Consider the following 20291-nt stretch of genomic DNA (forward strand, 5'->3'; position numbering starts at 1 on the left):
CTGGTTCTTGCTTGCCATATCGGTACTTCGGTTTGTTTTACTTCTTGGATCTTGCTGCAATTCAAAAACCATGTTGTTTAAAATACAATAATTGAAATATCGTGACTTATTTTTGTAAATGATTCTTAAACTTTATGGTGTAAAATGCAGTCAACCCTTTACATCATTCATTTTTTTCCCAAATCAACCTCGTTGTTCATGCCCCAGGAATTGGATCCTCTCCTAAGCACAAGCTCAGGATCCTGCTGACCAGCCCAATCCAACAGTTACAAATAAGGGGTATTTTTCAAGTTATAATAATTGTAGTCGTTGGATCAAAATCTAACAGCTCACATGGGCTGATTATGAGAATCCTGAGCTTGTGCTTAAGAAATGATCCAATTCCCATGCCCCATATCATATACCACAGCTGGAAGATCCAACCTAAACGAACCTTGGCAGTACCCATGATAATTAGTAAAAGTATTAGGCCTAGTTGGCCCAGTATTATCTGGTTCCGTTTATTCTGTTTTGGACCTTTGGACCCTCACGTGTATCAGCAATTTTTCTTTTTGGTACATACCACTGAGTGGTTGAAAAATCAACGATTAAATCAATTATATAAGAATCTAATAAATCTTTGCAATAATTAGATATTGTATAAAACTCGTACCGCTCAATTGTAGCTGGACCCATAACAAGATGAAAGGTAAAAACCAACTTGGGTTTTTTTTAAGATTTTAAATTTTGACTATTCGATTTCAAATTTTAAGATTTTGACAGGGGTTCTTGCAATTTAATGTAACAGTATCAAAATGTTATGCAAGGATGCTGATAGGTTGCAACCACTCTCATCGTTTTTAGGTTCGGTATTAGACTACGCTTTATTTTCAATTGCAATTCTTCATTTGTCAATTTTCATAGTAACAGCTTCAACGGTACAAAGTTGTTTATCAAGTCTCACAACATCAAGTTAATGCAAGATCTATTCTTTCATCAATGTGAGATTTATCTCAACATATTCTCGCAAAAGAAAAAACCAAAGTATAATCTCACATTTAATTGATTTGTAATCTTTCTTTTATTATTGTTCTCATCTTTATCATATTTTACATGAAATCGGTGATAAATGTGATATATGTGCAGCCTTCTCGGACGCATTTGATAGATTCTTTGCTTCTCCCATCATGCATATTCTTCTCTTGAGTAGGAGCATCTTCGAAGGGTCTAGGCAATTGGACATGCTGCTCTATAAAATAGAGCTTAATTATAATTTTTGGTTTTTATCACAAATGATACCTGAAATTGACCCATCCTTTAAAATGGTTCTTGAAATTCAAAATCGATCACTGTAATCCTTGAAAATGGGTGTTGCAAATCAAAATCGTCATTCCGTCATAATTTTGTTAAAAATTATGTTATGTGCTGATATGACACATAACTAGATCCTACAAATCTAATTAAATATTAATATATAAATTAAAATTATATAAATAATGAAAAATGTTTTTATTTTTGTATAAATAATATTTTATTTCAATTCTAACTGGTATGAGTTTGTAATTTACCCACATTTGAGTTTGTTCTCTCTCCTCTCTCCCTCCTTCGTCTCCCCCAAACCTCTTTTCCCTTTTTGTGCCCCCATAATTCCCATAACCTTGTTTTTCATGTCCAATTGCCCAGACCTTTTGAAGATGCTCCTACTCAAAAGAAGAAAATCAAACCAGTTGTATGCATGGTGGGAGAAGCAAAGAATCTATCAAATATGTTCCAGAAAGATGTACATATATCACATTTATCATCAATTTCATGTGAAATATGATAAAAGATGAGACAAAAAGAAAAAAAAAAAGACAAAGGTGAGATTATACTTTGACTTTTTCTTTTGTGAAAATGCTTTGAGAATAAATCTAACGTTGATAGAAGAATAGGTCATGCATGAACTTATAGATAAGTTGGGGTACTCCTCATATTGCTAGTCGGTTTTATGGTGTAACCTCAACTTTCTTTATAATGCGATTCTTTACTTCTCGTGGTAGTTGTTCAAATTTCACATCTCATGCCAGAATATGATTCTTCCTAGTTTCTATAAATTTCTCTACACTTCTCTCATTTGATTTCATTGTCTTTTCATCTTCCAAATCCTGTAACCATTTTGGAGACTCATATTTTTCAAATTTGTTTATACTTTGGATTGTTGCTTCTTCCTTGCCAGATCAGTACTTTGATTTAAGTTCCTTCTTGGATCTTGTTGCCTCCCATTTGGTTAACCCTTTTGCTGAAGATCAAGCAAAACGGTAAGTTGAATTGGAAGTCAAAAAATCGAAAATATAAACACACAGAATAAATTGCTTTATTTTATTTATTTGTTTATTAGAATAAGGTGAGATGAAATTTATTAGCTTATTTTATTTATTAGTGGGCTTTATTTTTCACTTAGAAAAGTGCTCACATGAAATTATAACATTGAAACTGTATGATAAGTGTGATCTTTCAATTGCAATTAAGGATGTCATCTGACATTCTGATTAATCAATGTGCATACGATACATGCAGGAGAATAGGCCTCCTCAGGTATTGTTCACCTCTCCCAGACCCTGCGTAAAGCGGGAGCCTTGTGCACTGGGTACGACCTTTTTATACGCTCGATTGACATAAAATCTCATTAAATAAATAGGTAGATTGAACATGGCAGCTACAGTTGTTCCTACAGTTCTTAACCGTGAGAACTATCGGAAATGGAGTTCTCGGATGAAGACCTACTTGTTGGCCGAAGATCTTTGGGACATCGTCGAAGGCACCTATCAACTTCCTGAAGAAGAAGAAGATGAAGAAGAAGATGCTGAAGCTGAACGTGAGGCTTGGAAGAAGAAGAATGTTAAGGCCTTATATGCAATCCAAAGTTCTTGTGTGGATGATATTTACTACATAATCGAGTACAAAACCAATGCCAAAGAAGCATGGGATGCTTTGTATGATTCTTTGATGCTAAGTCATACACCATACGATAAAGGTACGTAGTATATACATGAAAGGGTGAAGGAAAAAAGAGGAGCCGATAAACATATATATATGGCAATATGGTTGTACCTTGTAGGTGATCTATGATCTAATTTGATGAGAAATATTTTGTACTATTCATAATTAAGATATACATGAATTGGAAATGTAGAAAAAGAAAAGACAAATTAAGAATTGAAAGGTAACATCTGAACATCAAGATTTCCATTTTCAGATGAGAGGTCACTTGTTGAAGCGTATCCAACCCGGATTGATGGAAATGATGGTGATGCTGCAATGGAAGAAGGGCTCAATGCAGGACACGATGAGATCAGCAATGCCGACGATATTAATGCAACTTTCATCAAATATGTCAAGTATAAAGATTGGGATAATGTGATCAAGTTGCTTCGCGAACATCGCCAGCTAGGAAGACTTCCAGTTTACACGGATATGGGAATTGAAGGCAAAGGTGGTACAGCTCTTCACCACGCAATCAGCCCGTTTCCGCACAGGACCGTCAACGTGCGCATTGTTGAGCAGTTGGTGGAGTTGATGGCAAAGGAAGACTTGGAAAGGCAAGACGGTTTTGGTCAGACAGCTCTTTTTCGCTTGATGCTTTATCATCCAGAAAGGGTTGAATTAGCTAAATGCATGCTTGAAAAGAACGACAAGTTAGTTACTATTTTGTGTCGTTATGAGGGCAAGACTCCTCTGGTTGTCCTGGCGGAGACGATGGAAAATGCAAAAGGAATGGCTCGCTGTCTTTACTCCGTTACACCACATGAAACACTAAGAGTTACCGATGGCGCTCAACTTCTTTCTCTCGGTTTTCAGCTCAATAGATTCGGTACAATTATTCCCGGCATACTTGCAATGTCAATCTTTTCCCGTCTGATTTTGTTTTGTTACAAGTTTTTGTCTAATTTTCTTTTGTTACAAGTTTTTTGTGCATACTTACAATGTTAATTTTTCACATTTACATATATATATATATATATATATATAGATATTGCGTGGGATTTGATTCAACGTTACCCACAATTGGCCATGGCTAAAGACTACAACGGGAATTTCCCCTTAGAAACATTGGCCAAGAACCGTCATGGATTCTTAAGTGGAAGCCGGCTCAATTTCTGGAAAAAATTAATCTATAACGGTTAGTACATAAATATTGCTTTTTACTTTCTCCTCATAAAAAAAAAAGGTCGTACCCAGTGCACAAGGCTCCCGCTTTACGCAGGGTCTGGGAGAGGTGAATGTCGGCTAGCCTTACCCCCATTTATGGAGAGGCTACTCCCAAGTCTCGAACCCGAGACCTACCGCTCATGGGCGAAGACACTTGTCATCGCACCAAGTGCGACCTCTTATTTATGTGAAATTGATCCAATGACTAGGATTACACGTCATCATTTTTTTTATTTTCATACCAGTATACGCCTAAGATTACAAATTGATATAAATATGTAGATGCACATAACCTCATAAAATATGTAGATGCACAAATTGATATAAATATGCAGATGCACATAATCATTTATTTTATTTTATTTTCAACTCTCCTGTATAAAATATGATATATTCGTCTTCTATACCTGCCTCGCTCGAACACCATTTGCTCGTTCAAACTTTGATTTTGTGTGTACACAATTAACATAAAAATCTTGCTTCACAAGAATACTTGCTGGATTTAATGATTGGGCTTGCGTTCTTATCTTGATAGGCATATGCATAAGGCCTCTTCCTCCCATCAATGATAATCGTGTCAATGAAAGTGGCCAGAGTGATCAAAGGCATCTGTCAAACAAAAATGAAAATCAGAAGCCTCTCTCAGACCAAAAAGAGAATCAAAGGCATTTCAGTTGCTCAGGTATTTTATATGTCTGCAATGCAATTTGTTTTTGTTAATGCCATGGTAAATTGTTCCATAATTCTTCAATCATTCCATATTTTCTACTGCTCAAGTGTGGTTTATTTAACATCTTTAGCTCAAGCTAGACTTAGCTTGCTTATGATACGGGCCGAGCTAGACTGAGCTTAAAAAGTTCAAGCTTGATATCATTTAAGCTCAAGCTGTTTCGATTAATTTACTAGTCTACGTTGGTTCTATCTTTTAATAAAAATTCCCAAATTGGCAGACATTAATAAATAAATATAAAACACAGTTACTATAACACAAAATTTTCAGACATAAAAGATAGTCATATAAACGAAGTAAACACATCATCTACAAATATAGAGAACTTAGTAGTACAACCCAAAACAAAACAAAAATGCTTCAAAACTTTCCTTCATTTACGGCATTTTCTAGACAACCAAAAAACCCCAGAAAACAAAAACCACAAAAAAACGATCAATTGGGAGAACTGAAAAGAGGAAGAGGATTAGAGATTCACGGTTCTTACCCACATTTGAGTCAGTTTCTATCCCATGCAAAAAAGAGACACAACTACTTTAATTAAAAAATGTAATAAACAGCAACCAGAAGGCTTTATGAATTCCTGCCAATTAAAGATTATTACCTGGCCTTGGCAAAACAAAGCCTTCACATTATCTTCCCAATCACGCAATGCAAAGTCTGTGTCCAACAATGCTCCTTCTAGGTCTCCTAATTTCACCCTGCAAGCCTGAACAGAAAACTCACCTATCAATCAAGTGGATAAACGGAAATGTATTTCTTTTTAGTTGATGACAGTAAAATCAATGTACCACAAAAGAATACAGAATACTCATTAACATAATCAAGTTAGACTTCTGAGAAAAATTAACGCGAGGCCTGATTACTATATTCATAGTTGTCTTTTAGGTTTCACTCACCTCAAGGACTCTTCATAGAAACTCAGAAGCAACAGTAATTTTAATTTAGTCCAACATGTTTAATTTAAGTACGATTAAGTTACTATTATACAAAACTATCATCCTAACTTTTGATAATTACCCTCTCAACCCAACTCAACTCACCACTTTTTTGTAAATAGCGTGAAATCTAGTGGCAAAGGTTTGACTATAGCTTATATGTGTGTTGTTGTTGTTGATGAAAACCCTTTTTCATTACTTTTCTGATTTATATAGAGACTGTAGTTACTAGATATAATTGGAGTAATTTTGTGTAATGTTATAACTTATGCTTATTAATTTTTCATACAAAATTTGACCTGTAATACAGGAATGGGTTTATTCATCGGACTCGTGAAGAATCTTCAAAAACTTTTGGGTAGGCCACATATACATTCATATAATCAACTATATCGTTAATTAATTTTGGGATGATTGTTTTATTAATTGTCAATATTATTTTTAAATTATTATAATTTTAAATTTGTTTTCTTGAATGAACTTAGGAATCAATCGTATATATGAGATGAAATTGATACATGAGCAAGTGAAGCAGTTTTTACCTATCATATCTGAAGAAAAAAGAAACTTATTCTTACCAGAACTTAAACAAGTATTGTGTGTGGCCGCAGAAAGAGGGCATGCAGAGTTTCTTACTCATTTCCTTGGAGAAGCCTTAGATATACAGGCTACAAACGACAAGCGCCAGAACGTGTTCCAAATTGCCGTTGAATGTCGTTACCACAAAGTTTATAATCTTATATATCTCCTTGATGAGTTTCTCAAAGAAGATCCAGACAAACAAAAAAAAATACAGATGATATTGGGGTCGAGAGATAACTTTGAAAATAATATATTACATACAGTTGCAAGAATTACCTCATTGTCACAGATTTATCACATTCGAGGTGCAGCTTTGCAAATGCAAAGAGAACTACAATGGTTCAAGGTGACTATTTTTCCATTTTGAACTACCTATTATACTATCGTTCTCTATATCATTTACGTGTTCCATTGTTGACAACCCTATTCCATTAAGAATTACCTCATTGTCATAGTCACATCCCTAAAAAGTTTCACCAAAAAATGCAGGAGGTGGAGAGCATTGTAGATCCCAAAGATTGTGAATATGTAAACGTGGATAATAGGACACCACGACAAGTATTTACGGATAATCACAACGACATGGGTAAAGAGGCAGAAAAGTCAATGAAGGAAACAGCAACTTCTTGTACAGTTGTAGGTGCTCTCATTGTCACCATCATGTTTGCTGCTGCAATCACAGTTCCTGGTGGAAATGATGGACATACAGGTCTTCCTACATTCTTAGCCGAAAGGGTATTCACAACATTTATAGTTTCAGATGCAATCTCACTCTTTTCTTCCACAACTTCAGTTATTATGTTTCTGGGGATTCTCACATCACGTTATTCTGAAGATGATTTCCGCAAATCTTTGCCCACAAAAATGATAATAGGCCTTTTTACCCTCTTTTTATCTATCGCCACCATGATGATTGTCTTTTCTTGTGCCCTTTACATTATGCTTAAGGGGAAATCATCGATTGTTATCCCAAGCATTTTGCTTGCTAGTGTTCCAGTTACCTCATTCATATGGATGCAATTTCCATTTCTTGTTGAGTTAGTTATTTCTACGTTTGGACCAGGATTATTTGATAGGAACAAGAAAAAGTTGTTTTGAATTCCTATGTTATCTTTAGTTGGGTTTGTATTGGAGTTGAGAGTATGAATCTCACGTTGTGTTGTTCACTTGAGAATTCGCCACATGTTAAGAAACTTGTGAAGGGAAGCCAATGTATACGGCTTTCTATTTGGCCAATGATGTGTGTGTGTTTTCTTTTTTCAATAATGTATGATCTTCAATCCTAAAAGAAAAATTCTAACTTCCAGAGTTTCTATTTTGAGTTATTTACCCTTGTTAATATTGTAGAAGAGAGAAATAGAAGCGGAATTTTAAGGAGAAAAATGCTATATTTTGTTACTTGATTAACAAGAATACAATGAGAGCATGTTGTTGCTTTTACTGAATGCAACAATACAATGCGCAGCACAATACACATTGGCAACAAACACTTAAGTAAACTCTATATAGGCTCTACTTTGGACATAAACATCATATTTAAAAATTACACGTAAATCCAACAATGTTTGGACTTTGAGGACATGAGAAACCTTTCCACAATAGTGTTAGCAATGATGAATATATTAAGCATTATGACACATATTGTATCAATTCATATTTCAGATATACTATAAAATCTCTCCACAAGAACCACAACAGGCCAAGATACATGCATTAACCACCATCCATATATAATTGGACCTAGAAAGACAATTAAAGGAGTAGGATTCTCTCCCTTCCAGTCGCCTTCTATCTGGAAAGTTATAATTAAGGCATGTCATCATCTTCAAGGTTCCATCTGAAAAAGAACACGTAGTTCTCTGCACAAAATGTGTTAATATCATCTTCAATCATAAATCCCTTTTACAAAAATTTGTCCAACCCTTTTCAGATGTCGGATTTGAAACAACCTAAATATTTTAGAACTTTTCAACTCAAAATTAGATCGAACCCTATTTTCTTAGTCAAGTAATATGATCCAAATATAAAAAATAAAAAAACAACTTTTCTCACCCTGTACATTTTTTTTTCACGTGTCGGATTGAGATTTAACTATTAACTATTTTTTTCGTTAAATCTCAACCATTAATTCACTCGTAAGAAAATGGGCAAAATAAAATTTCCATTGTACAAAATATACATTAACGGCATGGTGTAATTGATGGGCGCGTGAACCCAATTTCACATAAACACATCGACTGTCCGGAAGAACGAGAACCAGAATTTAAAACGACGTCGGTTTATCTCCCCTTCCCTCAATATTTATAGACGCACGCGCACCCTCTGCTTTCGGCCACCGTCTCAAGCTTCCTCCATTCCCCATTGATTCGCAAACACCGCAGAACCGACTACACTCATGGCGAAGCATTTGGCTTCGATATTCGGGACGGAGAAGGACCGAGTGAACTGCCCTTTCTACTTCAAAATTGGGGCGTGTAGGCACAGCGACCGCTGCTCCAGACTTCACACCAAACCCAGCGTCAGCCCCACGATCTTGCTCTCCAACATGTACCAGTGACCCGATATGATCACCCCCGGCGTCGACGCCCAGGGCCAGCCCATCTGTTACAACCCTACTCTACATCTTCCACAATTGCACAGAAAGAATACATGATACTGCAATTTTATGCACCTGAAAAAGATTGGCAGGTAATTTTTCTTGTTATTTTTTTTAATTGCAGAATGTACTGATAAGCTAATATTTTTTTTTTACTTTGTTAAAATGTCAGGGAATTGAAGCGTGAATTATTTGGGAGCTATAAGAGAAGGCATAGCCACTGTCGAAGCAGGAGTCGCAGCCCTTACCGGCATCGTAGCTATGAAGAGCGCTCTCTTGGTAGCCGCGGTCATAGCAGAAGGTATAATGATGAGGATCGCTATCCTGAAAGCTGGAGAAGAGGAACAAGAATGTAAGCCTTGGTCGAAGGAAATGACGCAGTAGAAGTAGAAGCCCTGGAAGAAGAAGAAACTAGAGTCCGATTAGAGAAGGAAGTGAAGAGAGACGGGCAAAGATTGAGCAGTGGAATAGGGAAAGAGAACAGGATGAAAAAGCTAGTAAGGTCAACACTGACCGAAGCAACACTAATGGGCATGCATGAATGGAACAATAGTACAATGGCCATGAGGAACAGCAACAATGGCAACTTCCAGATAAATGAGGGTATGCCTGCTGAGATTATACAGCTTTATTCTGGTTTTTGCATATACACACACACACTCCCTCTCTCTCTCACCCTCACATCCACACACGCGTCAATATATATTATACATGCTCATGTAAGATTAACAAGAATATATATATACCTAAATTACTAATCACAAGTTTGCCAATTGAATCACCATAAATCAAGAACAAACTAATTATTCACCATTAAACGTGTTTATGGAAAACTGATGTATTTGCAGAAACACTAACCTGCAGAACTCGATATGGAAGATGAAGCCATCGCAGCTTGTTGATCTAATAACCTTCTCCTCTTTAGCAAACACAAGTGCTTTCCAAACAATAGGTATTTGGTACAAAAGAAGCAGACATTGCAAGAGCAGTGATTATGATCATATATATATATGGTCGTTCTAATCATTCCCCTATTAGAATTCTTATAGAACTCGAACAAGTAATTCATATTACAAGTGACCCTTAAAAGATAAAGTACAGAGATAAGTCCCTCAACAACAAGGACTTGTACTTATAATCCTACAAGAAAATGGATTTCACTAAGCTTATCAACAGGACTATTCCATTCAAAAGATTTATACTACTCGGCTCTTTCAATTCATACTCATACTTTTACATTCTCCCACTTGATTATGACATATGATTAATAGCCTTATAAATCATGGAAGTGATCACTAAGTTCATACCAACAGAAAACTTATCTTCACATTCGACGTTACTCAAGCACTTCAAAGCATGGAACTCATAAGTCTCTTTTGTCCATCACAAAATTAACTTAAGAATCACAGCATGCCTAAATTGCTCTCTGTGTTCATGTGAACGTATATATTCAGTAATGTCAAAATCATTACTCCCACTTTTCCAATATAACCTCAACACAATAATTGTCAAGACATCAGTTAATGATCAAAACTTATTAACCACAACCATCTTATATCAAAACAGCATATTCAATAGTTCAAAAAAAAAAAAGTATTCTGCAACAAAATCACAAAATGACTTTCTAGCAAACCAAACTATCAAATAAAATATGTTCTCTGGTACAATTGATCACAAAGTTTGAAAAATTGAACCCTTAATGAAAACCAAAACAAACACTAACAACTAGATAAGTATAACTAAGCTAACTAGACTTCTTCAAGCCTTTAAACAGTACACTCCCACTTATCTAGGCCATACTTAACACAACCAAGTTAAGTACAAGTTAATAGCAACTATAATAACTAAAAATCATTCCAATACAATGAATGACTAATTAGAATCCATATGGAAACCAAATTCGTTTCCTTTTGAATGCTAACATAATAGGATTCTTCTTATTACTTAAACAAATTAAGTAACACAAATAATTCAACCAATTGCTTCAATAAAACCATAAACTGGTTTTTAAGCATCTTGATGAATTATAATGGCTGGCTTAAATACTCTTAGCCAAGCTTACATTCGAACATATGATTCTCCCACTTAAGCATAAGCAGAATGTACTGCACAGCTGATAAAGAAACCGGAGATATGAACCAATTGGTTCCTGATTCCTCACCAATTGCATAATCTCAGTTTAGTCATATACACCTAAACCATTATGCAAACAGTCTATGTATCAAAAGATAGTCACAATCCATTCGGAAAAACGCTATACAGGAGGAAATCAATGCCCAGGAAAAAAAGAATAAGACTTAGACTTATCCCACATAAACCCAAAATCACTAGTTTCAACAATGATAAAAAACAGAATAGCAAGCACAATATTTTTGCATTCAATTTGATCCTAACTGTTCAATATTTATCGAGCAAGATCAACTAAAAATTGATAATGTTTGGACATAGAAGCACAAGTTATCTTGATTAAAACGAGATAATCAAGATCTCAACTTTTCAACAATATGATTTACATATAATAATTCTTTAACAAGATCGACATGTATCATAATTCAATCTAGTCCAAAAATCAATTGCAAAAATACTAATTGACACTTCAAAATCCCAAACAATTCCAATCAATGGAAAACCCATAAGTTGTCAAATTTTCAAAATTAATATCTTATGAACTTTGAGATCACATTAGATATGAATTAAAGAATACATACTAATTAATCAGCAAATTTTCATTAAGAGCAGCGGAAGCAAACGAGAAACGAAAATTCCAGACCAAATCTTGCCAATCGATGAGTTCCACTATCACAGCGAAATATAATGTATTCTTGCCAACAAGGCTTCACCAAAACAATTTATATCATTCCATACAAGGTATAAATACAAGAGCCTTGACATGTTTTCGATTATACACTGTGTTTGTACCATACTTGACCAATCCCGAAACTACTGAACACCGGTCAACGTTATACCGTTAAGGATCCAGAAGAGTTTCCATCCAACCAGGAGGCTAATCACAACGCGACACGTGTCGACATCAGAAGCCAATCATGGCGCGACACGTGTCAACATCAGAAGCCAATCACAACATGACACGTGTCAATGTCAGAATGAAACTAGAAACTCTCTTCTATAAATAGAGATCATTCTCTCACAATATTTCCTAATGTCATTTGTACTAAATCATTCACTTGTACTCACTAAAGGAGAGCTTGAACCTATGTACTTATGTAAACCCTTCACAATTAATGAGAACTCCTCTACTCTGGGGACGTAGCCAATCTGGGTGAACCACGTACATCTTGTGTTTGCTTCCTTGTCTCTATTCATTTACATACTTATCCACACTAATGACTGGAGCAATCTAGCGAAGGTCACAAACTTAACATTTTATGTTGTACCAAAGTCCTCACTGATTTTGTGCATCAACATTTGGCGCAGTCTGTGGGAAACGACACTTATTCCCACTCTCTTCAGCTTTGTCAAGCTGGTTTCCACCATTCGTACAATCTCTTTTGACCAGGCATCCCTCCCAACATGGGGAGCGAAGGAAGCCACAGCACACAGAATGACACCCCTTTTGCACCTAGTGCGAAACAACGAAAGAAGGAAGGAAAAAGGGTTGCTCTTCAAGCTAAAGTCGATGAGCTAGAATCTCAAAACAACAAGATAGCAATGAAGAATGAAGTCCTCCAGGAACAGTATGAGAAGCTCTTTAAGACGCTCCATGAAACTATGCGTACTCAAACACGCGAGCTTGTTACCCATATGGACATCAGCCATCATCTGGGTGTCCCCTAACATGGAGGGTCACCTTCATTCGACATGGATATCCCTGATGATGAGCGAGCTAATCATCAAAACATTGATCAACATGAGACTTCTCTTAACCCAGCTGTTTCGACCCAAAGCAGGAGAAGTGGAGGAAGACACCTTCTTGCAGAAGGGTTCGAAGGATCGAAAGCCTTTTATAGTGACTGATGAGACTTCCTAAAGCAACGTCGAGAGAATCCCCTCTACATATGCTCGAAGATCAATGACCCAAGGGTTAATGAAAGACTCGGTCACCTCCCACGACCCAGGCCAGCTACCAATCTAGGGAAGGAACGACATGTCATAGAGGAACATGAAGGTACATGGGACTCTGAGGTATTCCGACAGACTCGCCTTAGAAGTCAGTACGGCGAGTCCAAGGAAAAATCACACGCCCTTGCTCAAACTTTCCTACTTCCAAGAGGCGATGGAGACTTACAAAAGAAAATCACAGTGGTACATGACTTCACTCAAGACCCCCCTGTCCTACAGCTCATTGAGGAAGTAAACAAGTTGAAGGCCGAACGTTAGGCCGAGATACCTGACTGGAACCAACCCAGGTCTGCCCCTCTCACAATGAGGATCCTCGACACCTTTCTTCAAGCGAAGACAAAACAAAAGCTTGGTTTACAACTCTATACTGGAAGGGATGACCCAATTGAACACCTTAACCTTTTTTAGTCCACCATGGCATATCGGATGCACACCGACAAAGAGCAATGTCTTATCTTCCCCTCTACCCTCTCTGGCGGAGCTCTAAACTGGTATTGCCGTCTTCCACCTGAGACAGTAGACTCATTTGAGGAATTGAGGAAACTGTTTGTCTTTCAACACATCTTCCAGACCGATCGCTTGCATTCTGCAGATGACTTGTACACTATTCGCTAGAAGCTGGACGAGTCACTACGAGAGGATGCTAATTGTTTCAGCCATGAGTATTCTCGCTGCGCTGAGGCAGATGACAAGACCGCCCTCAAGGCCTTCACGGCAGGCCTACGTGATTGTTTCTTTAAGTACATAATCAATGCCAACACTTGGAATACTTACTCTGAGGTGATGGCACGGGCTTACAACCATGCATCTGCCAAGGCAAGGACATATCAAGGGAAACCCCCCACAACCACCCCTTATCAGCAAGTAGGGAGTAGAAGCTAGATCCAACCAAATGAGAAGACCTCGACCTTCCAAACGGTAGCAGTGCCTCCCCTTGCCTTACTTAATACTTTGCCAAGTCAACATACATATCAATCTCAGGGCAAAAGGAAAGATTTCTATCTTCACCAGTCTCATTTTAGTAAAAGGAGTAAGGGACACTACCGCGATAACCAAGGGTATCGCCATGATAATCCCCGACCCCAGGCAGTCAACACAGTGGGTTAAGCACGTGTTAAGACAGCCCCTACCCCGAGATATGAGGCATACACACCTTTGAACACCACATGCGTGGCCATTTACCCCAGCATAGCACACTTGATACCGAAGCCAAAGCTGAGGCACCCGGATTACAAGCCCACGAAGAACACAAGCACGTTTTGCTGCTACCATGAGCATAACGGCCATGACGGTGATAAGTGTATCACCATTCGTGATCATATTGAAGCTTTGGCACGTGAAGGAAAAATTGATCAATTCCTCCTTCACCCTCCAAGGGGTAACCGTAACCAACGCCAGGTAAATGTGATATATTCCATAAGTGGTGGCACACCTATATCTAAATCTTCCAACAGGGCAATGAAAAATAGTGAACGAGCTTTAAGGTCTGGCCACCAAGTGCTTCACGTGGAAGACATCAGGGGAGGTAAGTATCAAAAGCCTAACTGGGATCCAATATGTTTCTACCCTGAGGAAGAAAGAGGTATCATCTACCCTCACAATGACCCACTGATCGTGGAAGCTCACATAGCCAACTTTGAAGTACGATGAATCCTGGTAGACACAGGGGCTTCGGTCAATATCATGTTTGCTGAAGCTTTCAGGGCACTTAATGTAGCTGAACACTTGCTCGATCGCTCGATTTCCCCTCTGATAAGCTTCTCCGGTGATATCGTGCAACCTTTGGGGAGCATACATTTACCTTTCACCATTGGTACATGCACTTACACAGCTACCATTACCACTAACTTCCCGGTGGTTGATTGCTCAACGGCATACAATGTCATTTTCAGACTCACAGGCATCAATGATCTCAAGGCCATGGTATCCACACATATGTTGTTGATGAAATTTTCAACCCCCTACGGCAATGGTTACATCAGAGGATATCAACTTAGTGCACGATCATGTTACAACACTTCGGTCAAGCAACAACACCTGTCTGTGCCCAAGGAAACCCTTTCTATACATGACCAAGTCATAAATACCAACCCAGACGAAGCCAACTTGGATTTTCACGGTGGCAATAGTCAACCCGACGATCCTCGGGATGACTCTTTCACCTAGCAAGCACAACCCGTTGAAGAGTTGGAGAAAGTCTCTATCTCAAAAGATTATCCGGATCGCATGGTGAGATTGGCACCACCTTGTCACCACCCATTCGGTTGGCATTGATCTCGTTTTTGCAAGAGAACACTGAGGTCTTTGCCTGGTCATACGAGAACATGCCAAGCATCTCTCCCGATATCATCTGTCATCGCTTAAGTATTGACCCCAAGACCAAGCCAGTGAGACAGAAGCGAAGATCTTATGACGTTGAATGGTACGAGGCAATGAAGGCAGAAGTTGAAAAACTCAAAGGCATAGGCTTCGTCCGCGAAGTCAATTATCCAACGTGGGTAGCAAATGTTGCCCTTGTTAAGAAGAATCCGACCAAGGAAAGTTTCCTACTCCAAAAGGTCTTGTGAAGAATGTGTGTCGATTACACCGACCTAAACAAAGGATGCCCAAATGATAGCTTTCCTCTTCCTCTCATAGACAGACTTATAGACTTTACGGCAGGGTGTGAACTCCTGAGCTTCATGGATGTTTACTCAGGATACAATCAAATCCTCATGAACCCTCCGGACCAAGAACACACAGCCTTCACTACTGACAGGGGACTATATTGCTATAAAGTCATGCCCTTTAACCTAAAGAATACAGGAGCGACTTATCAGAGACTGGTCAATTCAATGTTCGCCGAACAAATTGGGAAGAACATGGAAGTTTACGTTGATGATATGCTAGTCAAGAGCAAACATGTTGAGCAACACATCACCAACCTATTTGAAACTTTCACCATTCTGAAGAGGTATCGAATGAGGTTGAACCCCAACAAATGTGCCTTCGGCGTAGGATCTGGCAAATTCTTAGGCTTCATGATAAGCCAACGAGGCATTGAGGCTAATCCCGAGAAGATCAAAGCAATCCTCGACATGAAGGAACCGGTAACTTCAAAAGACATCTAGAGCCTTACTGGCAATGTGGCAACCTTAACTAGGTTCATCTCTAAGGCCACCGACAGATGTGCTCCTTTCTTCAAAGCACTTAATGGAAGTAAGAAGTACATTACATGGACTGATGAATGTGCTGAGGCATTCAAGAACCTCAAAGACTACATGAGTAAAGCCCCTTTGTTCTCCAAACTTGAGGTTGGTGACACTCTCATTATCTATCTGTCGGTATCGGCTTCAGCAGTAAGTTCTGTTCTCATTTGAAATGATGGTAATGTCGAACGGCCTGTCTACTACGCTAGCAAGGCCTTATAAGATGCGGAGACACGATACTCCAACATTGAGAAATTGGCTCTAGCATTGGTCATGTTTGCTCGAAAACTTCGCCCTTACTTCCAAGCACACTCCATCATCGTGCTTACCAATCATCCTCTTCGACAGATACTCCAAAGTCCTGACACTTCTGGGCGAATGATTAAATGAGCGATAGCATTAGGTGAGTTTGACATCTCCTACCAACCAAAGTCAGCTGATGAGGGCCAAGCAGTGGCAAACTTCATCGTCGACTTCACATATCCTGTTGACATTGTTTCTATGCCTAAAGAAATGGTTTCATTACCCTCGGAAGCTCAGAAAATAGAACCAACAGCCCCAGCATGGAGTCTATATGTTGATGGCTCGTCCAACCAATAGGGTTGTGGAGCAGGACTTGTCCTTACAACCCCTGACAAAGTGGCGATGGAGTATACTCTTCGTTTCAAATTCAAGGCGTTGAACAATGAGACCGAATATGAAGCCCTCCTAGCAGGCTTATGTTTGGCCAAACACCTTGGGGTTAAACGAATTGATATCTTCAGTGACTCCCAATTGGTGGTTAACCAGGTCACCAATAACTTTGATGCTAAGGATAGATCCATGGCAGCATATCTGGCACAAACACAATTGTTGCTCAAGCACTTCCACTACCATATCACCCAAATTTCTCGAGCGGCAAACAGTCATGCACATGCTTTGGCTCACCTCGTTTCAGCGGTGGAAGACAAGATTGGGAGAAAAATTCAGGTCGAATTGTTGGCAGCACCAATCACCATGGCTGAGGAAATGTGCAACTTACAACAAGGAGATAGTTGGATTACCCCGATTTATAGATTCCTTACTCATGGCACCCTTCCAAATGACAAAGTCCAAGCTCAGCAGATTCGATACAAGGTTACCCGTTACTTGATCATTAATGACCAACTCTACAAGCGAGGTTTTAACCTACCATACCTAAGATGCCTTACGCCCGCAGAGGCGAAAACTGTCATTCGGGAAATACATGAAGGAGTCTGCGGAGATCATGTTGGATCTCGATCCCTAGCACACAAGGCTTTTCGCCAAGGATATTACTGGCCAACACTCCACCAAGATGCCATCAGAATATCCCGCTCATGTGATAAGTGTCAACGCTACGCAACTATTCCTCACTCCCCTCCCGAGCTGCTCACTCCTATGATCAGTCCTTGGCCCTTCCCCCAATGGGGACTTGATTTGATCGGTCCAATGCCTACAGGGAAGGGCAAGGTTCGCTATGCAATCGTTGCAGTTGACTACTTCACAAAGTGGGCCGAAGTAGAACCCTTGGCAACCATTACTGAGGCAAAAATAGAAAACTTCGTATGGAAGAACATCCTTTGCAGATTCGGCATTCCCAATGCGATAGTTACTGACAAGGGGCGACAGTTCGACAACAATAAGTTCAGGATGTTCTGCTCTAAGTTCAACATCAACTTATGTTTTGCCTCCTCAACTCATCCCCAGTCTAATGGACAAATTGAAGCCATCAACAAAATAATCAAGCGAACTTTGAAAACTAGCTTGGATAAGGCTAAAGGTTGTTGGCCAGAATTTGTACCCCAAGTTCTTTGGTCATACCGCATTTCGTATCGGACATCAACATGAGAAACCCCATTCTCACTTGAGCAAGCAACGTTTCGAGTCCAGAACTACGTGCAAAGCGAAAATGACAAACAACTTACCCTTAACTTAGATCTAGTCGAGGAACACAAAAACCAGGCTCACTTGAGGAATGTCGCCTACAAGCAGCGCATCTCTAACTACTATGACTCAAGGGTCAAACCTCATTCTTTCAAAGTAAGGGACTGGGTATTGAAGAAAATATTACTCTGCAACAGAGTCCCAAGTGAATGAATACTTAGTCCAAACTGGGATGGACCTTTTGAAGTTGTTGGCATCAGTCGCCCTGGCTCTTACAAGCGTAGAAGCTCCGATGGTAAGACCCTTGGCCATCCATGGAACGCTGATCACTTGAAGTACTATTACAAGTAAACTCACATTGTACAAGTGTTAAGCTTCAGCAGTTCGGCATCCTATGTAACGAAGACTATTTGGCATGAATTCAATAAAGAGGTGATTTAGACAACTTGATCCTAATCCTCTTACATTTCTAGCTATGAAACACTCGGGTTCAAAGCTTCAACATGAATGCTTCCAACATGAAACAAAGTCTAAGTATATGTTAACAAGACTATACAAATAAACGAACAGCTTCACAGTATATTCGTTCAATCATACATTTCAACACATTCATATATAAGCTAACTGTGCTTTGAAAGGGTTCAACATATTTTGTGTCATTCGACACTTGCTACAATGTGCCTAGACACCTTGCCCTTATTCTCACCAACCAGGTGATGAAATGTGAAGAAGGAACTCATCTTCATGCCACCAACCTGGTGATAAAATGTACAACCCATACTCTCCTTCATACCACCAACCAGGTGATGAAATGTACAACCCGTACTCTAATATCATTTGGCAACTTGCCACTCATGCCATTAACCAGGTGAAGAATGAACTCATCTTCATGCTACCAACCAAGTGATGAAATGTACAACCTGTACTCTCCTTCATGCCATCAACTAGGTGATGAAATGTACAACCCGTACTCTAATATCATTTGGCAACTTACCATTCATGCCACCAACCAGGTGATGAAATGTACAACCAGTACTCTCCTTCATGCCATCAACCAGGTGATGAAATGAACAACCCGTACTCTAATATCATTTGGCAACTTGTCATTCATGCCACCAACCAAGTGAAGAATGAACTCATCTTCATGCCACCAATCAGGTGATGCAATGTACAACATGTACTCTCCTTCATGCCACCAACCAGGTGATGAAATGTACAACCCGTACTTTAATATCATTTGGCAACTTGTCATTCATGCCACCAACCAGGGGAAGAAAGAACTCACTTTCGTACCACCAACCAAGTGATGAAAGCAACTCACCATTCATTCCACCTACCAGAAGACGAGTAGTACAACTTGTACATGTGAACTCCTAGCATTCACAAATAATCAAAAACCTTCAAGCTTGACAACTCAACTAGGGGAGCACTTATGCCCAACAAGAGTTATAATCACCAACAAAGTCTTATTGCAAGCCAACAGCAACTTCAGTGCATGGCATACGAAGATCAAGCTATTCAGCTCTCTTGCATCTGCTTCAAACATTTCCCCTCTGTAACAATGCAAACACTACAACTCGTAGAAAGCTTCACACACTCTTGATCAAGACAGTATAAAGCAAAACCAATTTATGGTGCCAACAAGAGCTTCATCAAAGGAGTTCAACCACAATTCTCAAAAGCTTCACACACTCTTGATCAAGACAGTGTGAAGCAAAATTAATTTATGATGCCAACAAGAGCTTCATCAATGGAAAGCAACCACAATTCTCAAAATCTTCACATACTCTTGATCAAGACAGTGTGAAGCAAAACCAATTTATGGTGTCAACAAGAGCTTCATCAATAGAGGGTAACCACAATTCTCAAAAGCTTCACACACTCTTAATCAAGACAGTGTAAAGCAAAACCAATTTATGATGCCAACAAAAGCTTCATCAAAGGAGTTCAACCACAATTCTCAAAAGCTTCACACACTCTTGATCAAGACAGTGTGAAGCAAAACCAATTTATGGTGCCAACAAAAGCTTCATCAATGGAGGGCAACTACAATTCTCAAACCTTTGAAACAAATTCAAGATTGTTCGAAGCAAATTCAATTTATATGGTTCATCCAAACCTTCGAC

The 20291-nt window shown here is 38.8% G+C and overlaps 1 protein-coding gene and 1 long non-coding RNA gene across 3 annotated transcripts; both read left to right on the top strand.

Moving 5' to 3' along the window:
* Positions 1 to 2094: 2094 nt before the first annotated feature.
* Positions 2095 to 7717, top strand: LOC126616460 (uncharacterized). Of its 2 annotated transcripts, none has more exons than XM_050284518.1 (8): positions 2095 to 2276; positions 2536 to 2992; positions 3215 to 3829; positions 3989 to 4138; positions 4703 to 4849; positions 6146 to 6193; positions 6321 to 6763; positions 6907 to 7717. In XM_050284518.1, the coding sequence occupies exons 2-8, from the start codon at positions 2668 to 2670 to the stop codon at positions 7513 to 7515; spliced, it is 2337 nt and encodes a 778-aa protein (XP_050140475.1). In that variant the 5' UTR covers positions 2095 to 2276; positions 2536 to 2667; the 3' UTR covers positions 7516 to 7717. The 2 variants fall into 2 exon arrangements, with proteins under 2 accessions (XP_050140475.1, XP_050140476.1); XM_050284519.1 differs by having other exon boundaries at positions 6447 to 6763.
* A 1031-nt stretch (positions 7718 to 8748) lies between these two features.
* Positions 8749 to 9771, top strand: LOC126616468 (uncharacterized). The gene is made up of 2 exons (XR_007621171.1): positions 8749 to 9105; positions 9186 to 9771. It is a non-coding gene; the product is annotated as an uncharacterized LOC126616468 (long non-coding RNA).
* The last annotated feature ends 10520 nt before the right edge of the window (positions 9772 to 20291 follow it).

Source organism: Malus sylvestris, chromosome 3 (assembly GCF_916048215.2).
Source record: "Malus sylvestris chromosome 3, drMalSylv7.2, whole genome shotgun sequence".
Taxonomy (NCBI): domain Eukaryota; kingdom Viridiplantae; phylum Streptophyta; class Magnoliopsida; order Rosales; family Rosaceae; genus Malus; species Malus sylvestris.